Source organism: Natrix helvetica (genome assembly GCF_964273705.1).
Source record: "Natrix helvetica genome assembly, chromosome: 1".
Taxonomy (NCBI): Eukaryota; Metazoa; Chordata; class Lepidosauria; order Squamata; family Natricidae; genus Natrix; species Natrix helvetica.
The window spans coordinates 195217876-195237437 of record NC_138548.1 but is presented as its reverse complement, the minus strand read 5'-3'; the positions used below and the strand labels follow the sequence as shown (position 1 = coordinate 195237437).

At 40.4% G+C, this 19562-nt stretch overlaps 1 protein-coding gene across 2 annotated transcripts in view; it reads right to left on the bottom strand.

The window, feature by feature from the left end:
• The window catches only part of ALAS2 (5'-aminolevulinate synthase 2), a 41268-nt gene extending 21951 nt beyond the window's left edge, over positions 1 to 19317 (bottom strand). Inside the window, exons 1-2 of one of the 2 annotated variants that reach the window (XM_081971416.1) lie at positions 19103 to 19317; positions 14665 to 14892 (exon numbers count right to left, since the gene is read on the bottom strand). In XM_081971416.1, coding sequence (XP_081827542.1) covers positions 14665 to 14693 — 29 coding nt within the window. In that variant the 5' untranslated portion in view covers positions 14694 to 14892; positions 19103 to 19317. Of the gene's footprint in view, positions 1 to 7800; positions 7925 to 14664; positions 14893 to 19102 lie in introns of those variants that run through there. The other variant, XM_081971415.1, reaches the window with a different exon arrangement.
• Positions 19318 to 19562: the final 245 nt, after the last annotated feature.

Below are 19562 nucleotides of genomic sequence, written 5' to 3'. Positions count from 1 at the left end.
AGCTGCCAATTTATTAGTTTGACAAGAAGCTATTCCTTTATCTTGACACACTTTAATCATTTCTGCCAACTCAGGATTGTTCCCAAGACCAATAATTGCCCTTCGGCATTTGGAAGTAGTGTTCTCCTTTGCTAATTTCATCAACAACTCCATCTGAGCCTCAGAATTGTCTATCTGTCGTCTTAAAGCATCCTGCAATCTGTTACTAAAATCAGGATACGGCTCAGTAGCCTTCTGCCTGATATTAGAGAAGGCTTGCTGAGGCTTGCCAGAAAAAGGCACAGAAAAAACAAACTCTTCCTGATCAGGGGGGCCAAGGGGGATTTAAGCCAATTACTTCAAAATCAAATTAGATGAACAGACAGAAAACATATCTTTTATACCCCCCCCCCCCTTTGCTAATTGTTCCTCTGACCGTGGAGAAGCAGAAGAATTAACCTCTCCATCAGGAGCTCAAAGTCAAATTAAAGATGATTTTGGGGGAATAATTTTTATTTGATTATATTCAGGCGGAGCTTTTGTGGTCAATTGTTGTCCTGCCAAAACTTTAGAGCCAAAGTTTTCCACTGCTTGATGGCACTGAAGCCATAGCTGTAATATCTTTACTGGAGCCTTGGGTTCAAGATGTAAAGTTTGCTCTATTTTTCCCCAGTCACGTAAATGAAACGTCACACATTGGGGATACCAAAGACAATGTGTCCCTATCTTTTCCACCAGCTCCCTTATGCATGCCTCAGGTGCTGTAACACCTGACTTCTGTAACAAGATTCTAAGTTCTGTCACATGTTGTTGCTGGTGTAGAGACAGCCTGCAACCCATACTGACCTCTGAGGGGCCCCGTAGGACGATTGGTGCACCTTGGGGTCTGTTCCAGATGGGAGGTAAGTATGTTGGCAGTTGCTCCCCCATAGGGTGCCTTTGTCCTGGGTTTTGGCACCAGATGTAGGTCTCAGAAATCCATCACAGCAGGTGGTGTCCAAAATGTCTGTCTGCCTTAGGCAAAGTTTATTTGGCTTTTATACAGTTTTAACAAGCAAAGCAAAAGCAGGGGTAGCAACAGCATCTTATTGGTACATTCTCCTTGTCAATCTTTAAGACTATCCCAGCCAGAGTAGAATCTTCACATATCCAGATGGTCCCTGGTGCTACCTGGTTCTCATAAACAGTTGAGGTAATCGGTCACTGAGATCATGGCATTTGGTGCGCATGTCTGTACGTAACCTTTCCTCTATTCCTACGTTTGGTTCTGCTAATTGGATGAGCTCATAGGTTAAGAGGTAACCAGCTACTGAGATCATGACATTTTGCTGCACATGTCTTTACGTAACCTTTCTTCTATTCCTACAGTACTCTTTTTAACAAAAGGATAAGGTCTAAACTTAAGAAGGAAGGGAACAAAATGTCCCACTATAGAAATAGGTTAATTTCAGGCAAGTGGGATTGGTTCATTTTTTAAAGAAGGCCATGAATAATGATTGCTGGAACCAATGGGAGCTGTTATCTACAATAACCAGAGAACATTGGCTTGCCTACTTCTAAGTAGATAAATGACTTTCTTAGCTTACATTTTACATCAAGCGTTTTCTCCTCTCACCCCAAATCCAGAAGCAGGATTTTTTTAAAAAAAGAATGGGAGGAGAGAAAGAATTTAATGTAAAATGCTAGATAAGAGAGCCATTGATCTACTTAGAAGTAGGCAACCAATGTTATCTGGCTATTGTAGACCAGGGGTGTCAAATTCGTGTTGTCAATGCATCGTCATGTAACATATCATGACTTCCCCCGCTTTGCGTGACACATCTGGCCAGTGTGTGATACATCCAACCTGCGGGCTGGGAGTTTGACACCCCTGTTGTAGACAATAGCTCCCATTGGTTCCAGCAAGCCTGATCCATAAATCATGAATGTTGGAAACAGTAATTCAAAATATCCACACAACGAATAGGTGAGTGAGCTACAGATTGCCTTAACCTAGAGGGACACTGCTTTGTCTTGGGAGTAATATTGAAGTGATTTTTTTTCTTGCTTTCCTCATCCAGAAGAAATTAATTTTTAATTAAGACCCAAGAAAATTTGAGAGAGGAAGGCATCAAAAGAGTCAAATAATTATTTTGGTTTCATGGTCATGGCTGCCATAGTTCTTTTGTTGAGCCATCCCAACTCCTGTTGGAAGCCGGATCTTGTACCAGTTTTAAGAAAACCTATTTAAAATTAGGCTGGAATCTGTAAAATACCCATCAGAATTCAGGGAAGGGAAAAACATTAGGATCCAAAAAAACCCAAAAAGTCTGTAGAAATTTACACCATGATGATCCTATCCAGGTTTACTCAGAAATGAATGCCAGGGATAATTATTGTGTCCTACTCAAAAAAAAAAAAAATCCTTAAGACATATAACTCTAGAAAAGGAGAGGTAGTGAGATCAACTGTTGTGTTCCAGGACAGGTTTCGTGTCCCTTTGTTAATAGTGCAGCAGGTGCAGCGTATTTTACCCTTTGGACAAATGTATAAAACAAGACATGCTGCTAAGCAGGTATGGAAGAAACTTTCCCTCCTTCAAAGAGAATAATCTTCCATCTTCCCAAGGGGGTGGGGGTGATCAGAAAAAAAAGAAAAAAGAACAGAAAAGAGAGCCAAACTGAGTAACATTACATAATGTGAATTATGGGCTGGACTTCGAAGACAAGGTTGTTGCTCATACAAGTAGACCCCAACTTACAACAGCTAATTTAGTGACTCTTCAAAGTTACAACAGCACTGAAAAAAGTCACTTATGACCATTTTTCACACTTATGACCACTGCAGTATCCAAGTGGTCATGTGATTAAAATTCAGTCGTTTGGCAATTGGCTCATATTTATGATGGTTGCTGGGTCCCTGGGGGATCACCTTTTGCGACCTTCGCATTGACAAGCAAAGTCAATGGGGAAGTCAGATTCACTTATTACTAATTTAACAATTTCAGTGATTCACTTAACAATAGTGGCAAGAAAGGTCGTAAAATGAGGCAGACTCACTTAACAACTGTCTTGCTTAGCAACCAAAAGGTTGGGTTCAGTTTGATCATACGTTGAGGACAACCTGTATTTCTAAACTGAGGAAAAGGATAGATGATCAAAAAAATAAGCTTAATGAGACTGTCTAATAGAACTGTCATTTCTTTGTGTGGGGCTGGATAGGAGGCATACTATTGGAGTGTGTGTGTGTGTGTGTGTGTGTGTGTGTGTGTGTGAAAACTATCTTAAGGTCACAGAATCACAGGTGCCAATTATAGCAACCATTCAAAACTAGGCAGCCGGGCACATGTGCAAGTTTACAATAAACAATTTGCTAATCAATTGAAAAACTTTTCTCACTGATAGTTTAGTTCAACAGAATTGGTTTTGTCCTGATGCATTGATCAATAGTCACACTTATCTTCCTACCAGCAGAGAAAGACAATTTAACCTGCTGGCAGAGGAGGTCTGCTCCTCAGCTGATGAACATATTCAGTTTGTGACATTTACCTGGAAGGATGATTTTCCCCCATCCAATAATTTATCCTTATGTTTACTATAATATGGTATGTATACAGTGGGTTGCCAAATATAGTAAAGAAATAGAAAATACAAAGGGGATGGCTTTATTTCAGAGGTGAAGCATTTTCAATTCAAAGTTAACTTCCTTTGGGGTATTGAACTAACTACACTATGCCCCAGCACATTTCACCTTATTATGTACTGAAAAGTCATGGATGATCACTAGGTGGCAGCAAAGAGACAGAGTCTTCTAACTCTTTGCTGTCATCTACTGACACAATAGATTTGTACAGTGCAGTTATGGTAGCCTATTTGTACTTTGGAGTAAGTACTTGAAAGAAAAATATTCTCTTAAAGTCATGACCTTTGATGGTCCTCTGGTCAGCTACACAACTGACTGGAAGCCAGTTTAGAGTTAGGAAGAGGAACAATGGTTGTTTCCATATTTTGCTATGTAGAACAACCAAACACTCTCTTTAATTTTCCTGGAAACACACCTAAATGGTAGGGATCATTGTAGAACTGAAAATCTACTTAGCCCTCAGGACAAAAAGAAGCACATCAGGTAAGAGAGTGTGTGGAGGGACCAATTTTCTAGCGGAAGGCTTTGATCTGTTCTGTGCATCAAACTGATATGTCTGTGTATCTTATAGAATTTCTGACTTTTTTTTTAAGTAGCGAAAACCTAGCAAGCAACCCCATGGAATTATGACTTTTCATATAAACAAACATGGACTTCGATGACAAACAACAGTATGAGATAGAGCAAACGTTTGTATTTTTATATGAATATTTTTGATCCTGGTGGAAATGATGCTAAGAATATAATTTTGAAGCAGAGAACAAACATGCATAAAATGATCCTGAAAAGGAATATATATTGGTAAATAATATGTGGAAACACTGATCATGAACTACCTTGTGTGACTCACACAACTTTTGTAACCTATTTATCCTTTTGTCAAGTATTTTTTTTTTACTAGTTATCTGATCTTGGCGTCAGAGGTCCTTTGAGAAGAAAAGATCATATAGTGGACTGCATTCCTATAATTCCAGCTTTTTTCCTTAAGTGATTCTGGATACGACTCAGGGACGCCACAGAATGTTCTTAAGAGTTCTACCCTGTTTCTCCAAAAATAAGACCTCCCCTGATAATAAGCCCAATTGGCTTTTGAGCGCATGTGCTAAAATAAGCCATCCCCTGAAAATAAGCCCTCCCCAAAAATATTGCAACATAGCAACAGCCATGAGGTGACCACGCTCGCTGTCTCCTGCACCAAGACCTCCCTGAAAATAAAGTCAAGCATTTATTTCAGGGGTCAAAAGAAAATAAGACCCTGTCTTATTTTCAGGGAAACATGGTAGCATTTCTAAGAAAAATATAGGGGAGGGCGAAGAGATAAAATTTATAGGTATATTCCACCTATTCTCTGAATATTCAAGCGTTCTTCCTTTTTAGCTCCATAACAATCTGTGGAGGTTGGACCAAGAGAGAAAAATTGGCGTAAAGCTCCATAGCAGAGTGAGAAATTGAATTTAGGTCTTGGTGGTCCTCAATATCTCCTCACTAGTGACTTACAGTGTCTTCATCACATCATCCAACCATTGTTGAAGTGATATAAAGCCTCCTCAATGCTGTTATTTTAGCACAATGGTGGTTGAATCACTTGAGAAAACACTGTAAGTTAGTTGAGGAATGGCCACTGAACTCATGACATCATGTTTGTCATTTGGTGAAGGGAAAAAAAGAGTTGGAATGGGGAATGGGGAGTTTCTTTCTAAAATAAGTTAAAAGATAGGCTTCTTAGGGGAGTAAATAAATAATTGTAAAGATAATATGAATTGATAGTACATTTCCATCCACTGAATACTAAACTGGTATTGAGACTGTTGGATTTTCTCACATTGCAGTGGAATTTGTAGACTTCAACTAGTTCCCTGCAGTTACTAACCTAATTGAAACATGCATGTGATTAGACTATCACTATATTTTTTAAACAGTCTCAAACTCTGACACCTAACCAAATTTAAACCAACAACTACATTAAATAAATTAAAACTCATTTTAATTTTAATCGCCTAGTTTGCCACAGTGATAGGCCACATCTGCTTTTACATGTTCTTTCACAAGAAGGGCACATGAATATGTTGGGCAGTGATAAGCTCCTTTCATTTTATCTGGCTTAAAGAAGACACACCCTAGCCCAGTTGTGATGATTAGAAATAAAGGACGCAGCAAGAAGAGCTGGATGCTGGGCTTTTCAGACAGCAGCACCCATTATCTGCTCGTTCCCTCCTTGATCTGGAGCCAGATCAGAAATTGCATCCCTCAAAGGAACCCCAGGATCGGGTGCCGCTTCAGATTAAAGAAACCTTTTTATACTTGGTAGGAGCAGAGGAAAAAAACAAAACTAAAGTAAATTACTGAAATGCTTTTTCCTTTTAATACAGAACATCTGTTTGGGTTAAACAACTTCGCTAAAAAAGTTCAGATTTCTACATTCCCAGCAAAATACCACCTGCATGGAGGGAAAAAGAAGTAAACATTTCTTTTTCAAACATTTCCCTCTTCAGTTAAAACATCACTTTGCATGTCTTAATTTTTATGTACGCTTAAGAGAGATATGCAATTTTTTTTCAACTGGTTATGGTAGCAGTGCCCTTTGCAGCCATTGAGTGTGCAAATGTCAATAGTTACGCATCACAAAGAGAAAAATCTTTGCATGCATTTAATTTTTGCCTACTGAAGAGCACATCAAGATAATCTTCCTGTCTCTGTCTCGCAATCTCTTACACATTGGGCAACTCAATGCAAATATGATACCTTGACTTGCATTCTGAATTGATAGAATGCAACCAATTACAGTTGCTGGTAAAACACCATAGCAAAGTGAATTGTGCCAACTAAAAATAAACTCATAATGAATATATCATTCCTGACTCAGATTAGAAATGGAACTTGACTGATTCAAACCATATTTTAATAATGAAATAAATATTTTTTAAAAACCCTCCCTTCTGAAAATCTCCCAAATGATAGTCAGGGGAGACCTGACAAATAGCTTTAAAAATCCAAACGGATTAATGTATTTTGATCAGCAATTTGCTTAATTTTATTTTCTTATTGACTAAAGTAGGGTTGGGTTGAACTATGAACAATGGTTTATAAATCATACTAGCTGAGTTCATAAAACAAACTAAACCATGAAGAAGCAAATCATATTTTTTGCATAAAATACCATGTGAACTTACAGAGAGGCGCTATGTTAAAATACATTGTTTTAGTATCAGTTAATAGTTTTACTGGTGGGCAGAAGAAGAAGGTTCCTTGAATTCTAATCCCAAATATCAAGCAATTACACAAAAGACATACAGAACCCTTTCCTGAGATCCCAACTGACAAAGGAAACTTGCAGTCCAAAAGAATTGCATAACTGTTCCCCATTCTCATAATTTTCCTTACCCCTCTTCTTTTCTGTTTACATAAATGAATATGCCCGTCTTTTCTTATGTCAGGGAAAAAGGAAACTGGAAAGAAGGCATGAAAATGGCTGGAAAAGGGATGCTAACGCTGATCACTATTTTTCTGAATGGCTCCTTAGTTTGTTTTTCATTAGCAAAGACAAGAAGAGAAGATGTTGATTTATTACAACCTGCTCCTATTTCATAATACTCAACTTGTTCACAAAGGGAGAAGATGCTGCGAAACTTCTTTGGTAGTAAAAATTGAATTAAAATAGGTTGGTCAATAATGTCACTGTCAATTAGTTTTTCCAATACAAGGGTGTTTTGTTTTGTTCTGCCTGAAAAAGTTCAAGACCTGTGAAAACAACACTGAATTCAACCTACTAGTTGATATCTATCCCACAACAGCATTTAACTCCAAGCTTTACCAAGTTTCTTCTATTACTTTCTGGAAATCAAATCTCAGGAACAGATCAGCTGCTTGTATTTAAGCTAGCTGGCAGCCTTAAAATCAATCCCACATACCCAGCCAAGCCCCTGGCATGTCCCTTCAGCCACGGACTAGAAATTAGAGGAAGTGAACAGAGAGCAATTCCCCTGAATGATCTTTCCATGATGTTGGAATGAAGTAGAGGAAATGAGGGGGGAAAAGAAGATGAACTTCACTTAGAAAAAGAGGACAGTTGAGTGAAGACAGAATGAGTTAGAGAAGAACTGAATAGCTGTGATCCCTCCCATTTTTTCTGCCTCACTATTCAGGAATCCATAGAAAGCAACCCCAATTTCCCCAGACCAATACAATTAACCTTTTTCCTACCTGTTGACCTGCACTGAAGTCGAACAACTTCTGAATGTTATTTTGTGCTCCAAGCCCACTTGGATTGGGAGCTGCCTTTCCCCACCCAGCAGCTGAAGGCAGAGATAAGCAAAGTGGACCATGAGTGCAGTAGTCCCCTCCTGCTCATATTCTGTTGGGGGATTCCATATTCTAGTTTTTGAAAAGAGATGGAAAATCATCTGCATTCTTTGCAGTGTGGATAATTTTAGATAACGCTAGTGTATCCTCTTTCTAGTCATTCTTCTAAGCCAGCTTTTTTCAAGCTTCCCAATGGAGTGAAATTCAGCTTCCATAAGCACCAACCAGCATCTGGGATGAAGTGTGTATGTTTGTATCAGGTAAACGAAACTATATGAAGCCAAAGAAATGGTGTAAGTTTTTCCGTGGTTGGCTTAGTCTCCAGCTTCACAATCACTCTTATCTAGGAACCTGCGGTGGTGCCATTGAGGGAGCTAGGTAACTCTTCCTGTCCTTGTCTGCTCCTTTGTCTGAGGTCTGAAAACTTTTGGAAAGAGGGAGCAAATCATAGGGGACCTTTCTTACTAGGAATCCTTCCTATAGTCAATAACCTGCAAGTCACAATGGTTTGAATTCACTCTTGATGCCATGACATGTTCTGTGGTGATTCACAGATGATGAAGCCTACCTTAATTATACATGTCAATCCTGGCTTGCTATCATCAACACGTGATGACTTCTAATGTGAATCAGACTCTGGTGGGACTCTTTGTAATATGTGCCTACAGTTTTACTTTTTAATATCAAGAATTAGTACCTGTCTTGCCTCTTAACTACTTTTCTCCTTCCCTCCCAACTTCATCAAATGACATCCTGGGATCTCCTCAGGTTTATATATTGGGCTTATACTAATTAATACACCACATGTCTATCTAAAGCTGTCTATCTAAAGTTGATGCTTATACAAGCCCTTTGTAAACTAACCCAATGTTTCTCAACTATAGCAACCTGTTGTTGAAGTCCACACATCTTCAAGTTGCCAGGTTTCAGAAATACTACTATATAGGGGTGGGCTGCTGCTGGTTTTACTACCAGTTGGTGCGTGCACTATTCAATGTAAATTGTTTTTCGGGCATGCGCAGAACAATTTACAGTGAACTGTGCATGCGCAGTCACTAAAAACCGAAATGGTGGCGGCCCAGAGGTGACGAGGCAACCGGTTCGGGGACGTGGCAGGCCTAGGTCACTGCCGATTCTGCGACCCAGGCCTGAATTCCACTACCGGTTCGACTGAACCGGGAGCAACCCACTTCTGCTTTTATAACTGATATAGTAGTATCTGCAGTATACTGTAGTTAAACTCATTGAAGGGCTGAATGCAGGCACTCTAGTAGATATATCTACTCACATCCTTCCCCACCCCCATCTCTAAGCATCAAAGACTGGATAATAAAAAAAACAATCTATATTAAAAAGGGCCTTTAAAACTTTAACAACAGAATGGCCAACATGTTCCTGTTTTCCAGGTTGTCTGGAATATCTGTTTAAAAAATAATAAAGTTCCTTTTTTATTTTATTATTTTAGAAATTAACATTTCATACAGGAGAACACAAATCTCTAAGCAACATTATTGCAAGAATGTTTCTGGGGTCCATTTAGGTTCCACAGGTATTCCTAGAAAATAAAAATGGGTGGCTACAGGCCCAATGTGTTTTGATCAAAAAAAGGAAGGGAGGAGTGGTAGATTATAATCTGGAGCAGGGCTGTCAAACTCGTGGCCCAGATGGGTCATGAGCTGGCCACGCCCATGCCCGGTTTAGCAAAGGGGAGAAAAGTCACAATATGTCACGTGATGCCGCCATGACAACATGAGTTTGACACCCTTGTTCTAGAGGATTAGAGGGTATGGCAGGAGGCTAGCTGGCAAATCGGGATTGGTCATGACCTCTATGGAAAATTTTGTGGATAGCAAGTCCAAAAATGAGCCATGTGAGCCCCCAGCACAGCCTGTTTTTGGCCAGCACAGTGAAGCTGGAGGCTGGGGTGGCTGAAAATGGGTGGTGCAGGGCCTTGGGAGGCCTCCACACGGCCCATTTTGGGCTGGCAGAGTGCTGCAGGAGGCCGTTCAAGCCGAAAACGAGACAGAGGGGGTTAATAATAGTTTCTAATTTTAAAAAATTAACCAGTTGTTTTGATATCTAGGATCTCAGAAACTGCAAATGCTCATCCTCCATTTTATAGTTCCGTAAATAATTATATATATTTTGAATCGATTTTTCATCCGTCCCCATTAAAATTTTATCCAATGCTCTTTGTTCTTTATTTACACCCCATAATTTAACATCTTTTCTGTGCCTTGATTGGATCTGAAAATGCGGCCACCAGGATAAGTCCATCCTCTGATTATGCAATTGTTGTCTGGATTTAAGATTGTTAGGAATGTAAGCTAACAGTTGGGTCAGCAATATATAAACCATGATGGTAGTACTGTAGCTTTAAGTACTGCTGTAAAATGTGATTGGTTGCTGTTACCTCAAGCAGCCATAAGATGGAGCCAGAATGACTGTTAGCTCTCTGTTTGTTAGATGCTGATAGGTGGATACTGCTTGTAGATGTATCATGAGTTACTGTGAGTTTTGCTACTGTTAGTGACTTTGTGTGCTGAACTGATTATATGATACTGGACTGTGTTCGATGGATCACTCCTTAACTGAGAACATTGATAACTGACTGACTGAACTGTGTGTAAATTGAACTCTGAATACCTCTATTTTCCACATAAGTAAAATACTATTACTTTTACTATTCGGTGTCCCTGTATGCTGGTTTGTGCGTGTTCTTCCGCACCACTCTCATTACACTCGCTCTCCTAACGGGGAGCTTACCTAACAAAGATCACCCTTTTCATCTAAAATATCCTTGTAACATACAATTTTCCCCAATTTATTCTTTCTGCTCCCCCCTTTTTCTCGTATTATTTTAAAAGCAATAAAACAAAACTAGAGACCAAGTGGCCTGTCCCGATGCAGCTAGAAGTCACATATCTTACAGTAGTGATCCCCAATCTCCTGGCCATGGCCCATTGGGAACCTGGCCACCAAAATGGCAGGTGTACAGGATTTAGGTTGCATGCATAAAACTATTTCCCTCCCTGCTGTTGAAGCCGCGGCCAGCACTGCAGGTCCTTGCAGCCAAAAAGGTTGGGGACCGCTGCCTTAGAAATCACAAGGGAGTATAAAAGATGGGAGAGAGATCATTCAAAACCTACCTGTCTGATCCTGTCTTGGAATACTGCTATCATGTCACCCAAAGCTCTGTTCTTCATATGTTTTAGTCTCCAGGCCTTTAAGCAACTTTGATGGTGTTCTCTGAACTTTTTCCAACATCTCACCTTTTTTGTAATGTGGTGACCAAAATTGGTTGCAGTATTTCAGGTGTGGTCTTACTTAAGTCTTTATAAAGCGGTACTAATACTTCACGGGATTTTAAATTAAAATTAATTATGTTAGATTGTTCAAATCTTTCAATATCTTTTTGGATCCTGAGCTTGTCTTCTGGGGTGTTGGCTATTCTTGCCACTTAATCTGGAAATTTGATAAATTTCCCTTCTGTACCCTCAACTAAGTCATTCATTAAGATATTGAAGAGTACTGGCCCTAAGACAGAAACTTGTAGTATCCCATTTCTTTCTTCCCTCCATGTAAGTACCATTAAAGACTACTCATTGAGTATAGTTTGTCAGCCAGCTACAAATCCATCTGGTGGTTATGTTGTCTATTCAACATTTTTCTAGCTTATCAAGAAGTAGGTTGTAGCAGGGGTGAAATTCAGCAGGTTCTGACAGGTTCTGGAGAACCAGTAGCAGAAATTTTGAGTAGTTTGGAGAACCATCAAATACCACCTCTAGCTGCTCCAGAGTGGGATGGGAATGGAGATTTTGCAATATCCTTCCCCCAGGAGTGGGGAGGGAATGGGAATTTTGTAGTATCCTTCCCCTGCCATGCCCACCAAGCCACACCCACAGAACCGGTAGTAAAAATGTTTGAATTTCACTGGGTTGTAATCTACTTTGTCAAATGCTTTACTGAAATCTAAGTAATGCTATGTCCAGAGCATTTCTCTGGTCTACCAACTTAGTCTCTATCAAAGGATGAAATAAGATTGTTTTGGCATGATCTGTTTTCAACAAACCTGTCTGGTTACTTAGTTATAACTTTATTTGTTTCTAGATGTTCGCAGATCTTTTTTTTAAATTATCTTTTCCAGGATCTTCCCAAGTATTGATGTTAGACTGATTGGTCTATAGCTTCCTCAGGTACTTCCCCGGTGTTCCAAGATTTTTAATAATGCGGAACATTTTTAATAAGAAATGTCTTCATTAAACCAATGAAAGAAAATCTTGCTACATAAAAAAGGGAAAAGAATGTAGAAAAAAACAAGGAAAAATTATATACAGGATTCTGACTGCTCCAGAGGCTTCAGGGAAGCATCCTGAAGGTCCCTCAAGCCATCGGAGCGCTCAAAACGACCCTCCGAGCAAACCGGAAGTCACTTGCGGTTTGCTTGGAGGGTCGTTTTGACTGCTCCGTAGGCTTCAGGAAAGCATCCTGAAGGTCCCTCAAGCCTCCGGAGGGCTTGGAGGGTCGTTTTGACTGCTCCGTAGGCTTCAGGAAAGCATCCTGAAGGTCCCTCAAGCCTCCGGGGGTGGGGGAGGCTGTTTTCGCCCTCCCCAGGCTCCTATAAAGCCTCTAGAGCCTGGAGAGGGCAAAAAAAACATGCAAAAAATGGGGTGTCGCGCCTGTAGTGCGCGCATGCGCACGGGGGGTGTCGCGCATTGTATTATGGGTGCGACACGCCCACACACTACCCCCTGTGCTCCCCCCACTTATGGCACGCGAGCCAAAAAAGATTCGCCATCACTGTCCTATTCCATTAAAAGATGGCCCGCTACAATAGTAATTTAAACCATTGCAACAAAGAGTGTTCATTTAACGGTTAAGTGGTTTAACACATCAGGTTAGAAACTGGGAGTTCTGTCCTGCCTGAGGCACAAAGCCAGCTGAGTGTAAGGGCTCCTCTCCTAACTTAAGAAAGTAAAGACTCTTGAAATGGATTATTTCAAAAGGAACCTTTAATTAAGAAGAATGGAAGCCGTTAAGGCAAAGCAACATCTGAATCCCTTTAGGCAATGCAAGTGGAATTAAAGTAATAGTGACCCCTCCCCTTTATTCAGAATGCAGTTTCTGGCCAATACACAAGTGTGAAAATGTTTCCTTTACCAACTGCCCTGAGAGCCGAATAAACATACATTCCCATGGCTATCTTTCATTAGACAATAAAGTAAGGTATCCCATATGGCCATCATAAACATCCCTCCAGAGATACTGAGATCTCCGGCCTTCCGGCACCAGGAGAGCAGTTGTAAAATATCACTTGTCATGGGCACTTCCAATAAATTGACTCCGAGGCCCCCCCCCTTCCCAATTGAATGGCAGTATTACGTTTAGGGATCTGACACAAGCCAGTTGCTTTCTCTCAGTCCTATGGAGCAGGCAATGGCAAACTACTTCTGAGAAAAACCTTGCCAAGAAAACCGCAGGTCTCTAGGCCAGGCAGTCACCGGAAGTCAAGACTGACTCAAAGGTACAAAAAACAAAAATGAAGCCATTGTGGAGTATCTGTGAGTTAAATATAATAACAGACTGTCAACAGAGGGCTTTTAAAATTATTTGGGGGATTTAACAGTTAACAGCTTTCTTACAGTGAACTTGATAAGGGTGGACTTGACTGGCAGACAATAGATTTATATATTTGGGGTATTTGTTAAGAAAATGTGTTGTAAAATAGTAATTTAGCAGGTATAGATGGAAAATATATAACTATTTTAGACCCGCAATGCAAGGTGAGGAAACCTATTAGATCTGTGATAGATACAGGTACCAGCATTCAACTAGAGTAGAAGTTATATATATTTACTGTCCCTTTTTGGGAGAGGGGGCGGTTTAAAAATCTAAGAAATAAATAAAATAAAATAAATGTTATATTTGTTATATACTTTTTTTCTTTACTTTTTTGTGTCTTGTTTGTAATTCTTGTTTTTGTTTTTGTTTTCATTCTGCTTTGTATTTCATCTTGGGGGGGGGGGGAATACAAAAACAAAACAAAACACAAATAATATAATTCTTGACATTACTTCCATCTTCACATATATCTTTCCAGGAATAAATATTGACCTGGATGTTTAAAATGGGCATTTTAAAGTTTACAAATCTATCCATACATACTCTCCCTTTGGCCTACCTAATTACACCTATTAGGAATACTTTCCAATGCCTAAAAACCAGAAACATTCTATCAGTATCCCACTTTTTAAGAAAGGCACTAGTATGATAATTTCTCCAATTATCATTCAATTGTAAATTGTATGGATGCTTTATGTTTTACAAGCTTCTGGGTTAGCTAGAAGAGGAGACATTTCTAGTTGATAAATGAGCAGACATTAGAGAAGGCAGGTCAGTGATCGATCAATGCGCAATTTAGAATTTCTAGTACAGAAATTCATGCAGGCTTATCCCTGCTTCCCTGCAATCAAAGGCTGATTCTAAAACAATAAAAGCAACATCCTGGGAAGAAGAACTGAGGATTCCAATTGCTTTGGAGATATTTTCTTCAGTTTCAGTTCTTAGGAAATCTACCTCACTGCTGAAACATGCATGTTCACCCATCAATTGATATGATATTAAGGTTTAATGAAAGAAAGCCATGTATTCCCATTTGCAGTCCTTGAACTACGCAGGCACAGACTGGTTGCCTGATCTAGAGCTCTGCCAACTTCTGTTTTCAGTTCCTATACTCTGCTTCCCATGAACAGTAAAGTATCTTACCCAAATCTGCAGCTTGACTCTTTTTTCATTCCTGTAGATAGTCTTCATCTTGAAATCGATGCCGACAGTGCTAACAAAGTCTGAAGTAAAGGAATCATCAGCATATCGGAAGATAAACGAAGTCTTGCCTACACTGCTGTTGCCAATGATCAAAAGCTTGACCATGTAATCAAAGTTTTGGTGGGCGGCCTCCTTGGGCATCTTTCGGGTGTCATTTGCAGAGGTCATCTAAGGGAGAGAAATGAATATCACTAGTGAACTTGTGGTCAGAGTAGAATCCCAACGCTCATTCTAGAGCTTGCAAAAGGTTCAGGCATGATAACCCCTTAAGCAAGACAGAGACACAGATATGTTCACCTACCCCACCCACATCATCTCTTGCCTGTAGGGGCTGTCTTAAAAGAAATAGCACAACTGTTAAGACAAGCATCACAGTGCTTCCTTTGATGGGGATCCCTGTATAGGGATCAGTTCCAAGATAGATAGAATAGAATAGAATTCTTTATTGACGAAGTGGGATTGGACACATATGGAATTTGGTGCATATGCTCTCAGTGTACATAAAGAAAAATAAAATAGACTACATTCATCAAAAATCATAAAATACAACACTTATTGAAATAATTTGCTTACTAATAAGCAATCAAATTATACTAGGAAACAAATAAAACAATATAAAATTTAAAGATGAAAACAACTTATAGCCTTATAGGTTATAGTCATAAATTGGAAGAGATAGGTACTAGGAAGGAAGAGAAGAATAATAGTAATACAGTCTTAGTAGGTAATATGCTGGGGTGAAATTCAGCAGGCTCTGACAGGTTCTGGAAAACCAGTAGCAGAAATTTTGAGTAGTTCAGAGAACTGGCAAATACCACCTCTGGCTGGCCCCAGAGTGGGGTGGGAATGGAGATTTTCCAGTATCCTTCCCCTGCCAAGACCACCAAGCCACGCCCTCAAAAAAAATTGAATTTCACCGGTAATATGACAGTGTTGTGGGAATTAGTTGTTTAGTAGAGTAATGGCATTCGGGGAAAAACTGTCCTTGTGTCTAGTTGTTCTGGTGTGCAGTGCCCTATAGCGTCTTTTGGGGGGTAAAAGTTGAAACAATTTATGTCCAACATGTGAGGGGTCTGTAGTTATTGTCACAACCCTCTTTTTGACTCGTGCAGTGTACAGGCCTTCAATGGAAGGCAGGTTGGTAGCAATTGTTTTTTTCTGCAGTTCTAATTATCTGTTGAAGTCTGTGTCAGTCTTGTTTGGTTGCAGAGCCAAACCAGACAGTTATAGAGGTGCAGATGACAGACTCAATAATTCCTCTGTAGAACTGAATCAGCAGCTCTTTGGGAAGTTTGAACTTTCTGAGTTGGCACAGAAAAAACAATTCTTTGTTGTGCTTTTTTGATGACATTTTTGATGTTAGGTGTCCATTTTAGGTCTTGAGATATGATAGAACATAGAAACTTGACGTTCTCTACTGTTGATACTGTATTGTCTAGTATTGTAAGAGGTGATAGTATATAGGAGGGTTTCTCCTATAATCAACCACCATTTCTACCATTTGGAGTGCATTTAGTTCAAGATTGTTCTGGTTGCACCACAAGGCTAGTTGTTCAACCTCCCGTCTGTATGTGGATTCTTCATTGTCTCAATTGAGACCAATCACTGTTGTATCATCAGTATTTTAACAGAGGGATCTTTTGAGATGCAGTCATTGGTATAGAGAGAGAAGTGGAGCGGGCACACAGCCTTGGGGGGCTCCTGTGCTAATTATACAGGTATCTGATGTGATTTTGCCTAGCTTCATCTGCTGCTTCCTGCCTGCTAGGAGGCTTATGATCCATTTACAAGTGTGAACAGGTAGAGTTAGCTGATTTAGTTTAGTTAGAAGAATATCTGGAATAATTTTATTGAATGCTGAACTGAAGTCTACAAAGAGGATCCTTGCGTAGGTCTTTGGAAATTCAAGATATTGTAGGATATAGTGCAGAGCCATGTTAACAGCACCATCTGTCAATATGTTTGCTCAATATGTTGATTCCCTTCAGCCTGGGAAGGTGGTTTGCCATAACTGGTGATCCTTGGGACTTGTAATCAATGGATTTGTAATCCCATTCACTGGATTACAATTAAATGGGATTACAGTTTTAGTAGATACTTGTAATCCCATTCAATGGGACTTGTAATTCAATTCAACTCAATGTAAGAAAAATTTATTTTCAGACCTTCTTTGTCGATATAGGGAAGATAAGAAGGCAGGGTGGTATAAATGCATTTTTTTTCTCATTTAGATCTAAAACCATGCATGATAAAAGTCTTCATTGGCCAACACATACTGTGATGATCACTTAATATGAGACAACTCAAAAGATCGCAATTTAGTGGAATTCTCAGCTTTCAGTCCCAGTGTCAGATTTCCTAAAAATGCCCTAATTGATTCATAAGTATCAAGTCAAGTTTGCAATACAAAACCAGTCATTTATTAGGAGCACCATTAGGCAACATCTGTTTGCAGACAAGCCTATGCTTTGTTTGACTTATCTCTGAACTTTATCCCTGTTCCTTCCCTCCCCTCAGTCTGTGTCAGAAATCACATTGCCCTATAAGATGCACCCCTCCCAAACCGGCTGCAGTAATCTGAGATCCTACTCCAGCCGACAGTATGCATGGAATGTAGTCCTCCCCATTCTGTCCCCATGACAACACTGAGAGTTGACACAGGTTCTTCTAAGACAACAATTGAGACACCTTGGTTGAATCATCATCTCTCAGATTTTAAAGTCAGCAGAATTCACTTATAGTACTTCAAGGTTTAAAATGCTTATCCTGGAGCAGCATACACTTAGGTTTGTCTCCCTGCCCTGTGACAACTACACATGTTGGATGGTGAGTTCCAGTACAGTAGTCAGTAGCAGCAGATAACAATAGTAAATAAAGGAAGCAGATATATTTGGTAGTAAACAGCTTCATTTGCACAATCAACTCTGCGCTTTCTGCCATGATATCTAAGTACAGAATATATCCACACATATTGGGCATTTAATTATCCCTGATCTACAATGTCACATTATCTTTATTCAGCTATTTTGGATGATTATTCAGTACACAAAGTAAGGTTAGGGGTTTGGAAAGATGGCAAATTTATTAGTGCACGTTGATTTTACTAACTAGCTGCTTTCCATCATCAAATATAAAATATCTCACCAACGTCTCGCACAATTGACTCCCCCACCTCTGGTGATCACAGAAAAAGATGTGTGAGATCTATTTAATAGACAAAAGCCTAGAAAAGCACCAGACCCAGACAATTCCTTCTTGCTTGAAAGTTTGTGCTGACCAATTGGCCCCTAACTTCACCCACATCCAGGGGTGAAATTCAGCAGGTTCTGACAGGTTCTGGAGAACCGGTAGTGGAAATTTTGAGTAGTTTGGAGAACCAACTGAAAACCATGACAAATCCATTATTACACCCTTTGCAATTTGCCTGAGCAAATAGAGCAGCAGATGATGCTGTTAACATGGCACTGTACTTCATCTTATAACATCTTGAATCTCCAAGGACCTATGCAAAAGTCCTTTTTGTAGATTTCAGCTCAGCATTCAATATTATCATTCCAGATAAAATATTCTGCGTTTCACACATCAGCAAGATATTTACAATGAATAATAGTGCCCATATATAAATGTATTCTCAAATGAGCAAACCTATTGCAACCGCCACTGATGTAATAGAAACTTCTCTTCCTCTTCTCTTCACAATCAAGAGCGGTGCAAAAAGCCAAGAGGAAAGACTCCAACAGCAGTTAAGTTCCATTCTTCAACTACATCTGGAATCCCTCCCCAGGTCATGCTAGAGCTAAAGAAAGCATCTAGGAGGAGTCAGTGATTTTGTTCTATCTGCTTGGAAGTAAATGGATGCCAGGCTAGATCACCCTGTCTTGGCACACCCTAGTTAGCAAACATTAGCATGATCTTGAAAATTCACTAAAAGAAGTTACCGCCCCTTGACATTACTCACTAATGTCAAAAAGATAAGGGTGACCTGCTGTGCAGGTGTCACTGAAGAGATATGTCCAAGTAAGGAAACAGATGCACAGATGCACACACACACACACAGAGGGGACTCTGTGCAGCTGCTTTTTTAGGTTCCTATAGCTGTTCTGAATAGCCACTAGTTTCCAATGAAGGGATGGTCCCCTAATTCTCCCCAAGACAGTCGCCTTCGCCTTCCCTCTCGTCCACACACCCCGAAGTCTCAAAGGAAGAAGTTCGCATCCGGCAATTTGGAGTTGCAGCCTCGCTTAGCGAACAAGAGGAGCAAAGGCAACTCCGACGCTGAGCAACGCCAGCTGCCCGGACAGCAACCCGACATTGCGATTGGCCGTAGGGCTCCCTTCGAAAGAGTTACGGAACAAGCCAAGATCACTGACTGACTTACTTCGCCTGGTTTCTCCCGCAGGCTGGAAGCTGCTGCGATTTTCGGCCTGATTTAGTTGCTCCAGAGAAGAAGAGAAGCAGCAGTACGTGCAGCTCCTGATCTGCACGGGAGGAGAGCAAAGCTACCCTCGGAAAAGGAAGGAGTGCTCGAGCCGTCTTCCCGCAGCCGACCTCAGCAATCGACGCTTCATATTATCCAACCACTCCCACCTGGAGCAGGTCCGGAGCGCCCGACCCCCGCCGGGTCCGGGGATTGCAAGGCGGTTCTTCGCCTGAACGCGGAAGCAGGATGCCGGGAGCTAAGGGCTTTCCAGGCGCTGCCCTCGAATTTTTACGGGTCTCGATCGCCCTGCTGTAGTTACGAGAGAATCTCACTTCCTTTCTTGTGGCGGGACCTCACTAGTAGCACAATAATATGGTTTTCGACTGCAGTCTCTATAGCCACTTCTTGCTCCGGAGAA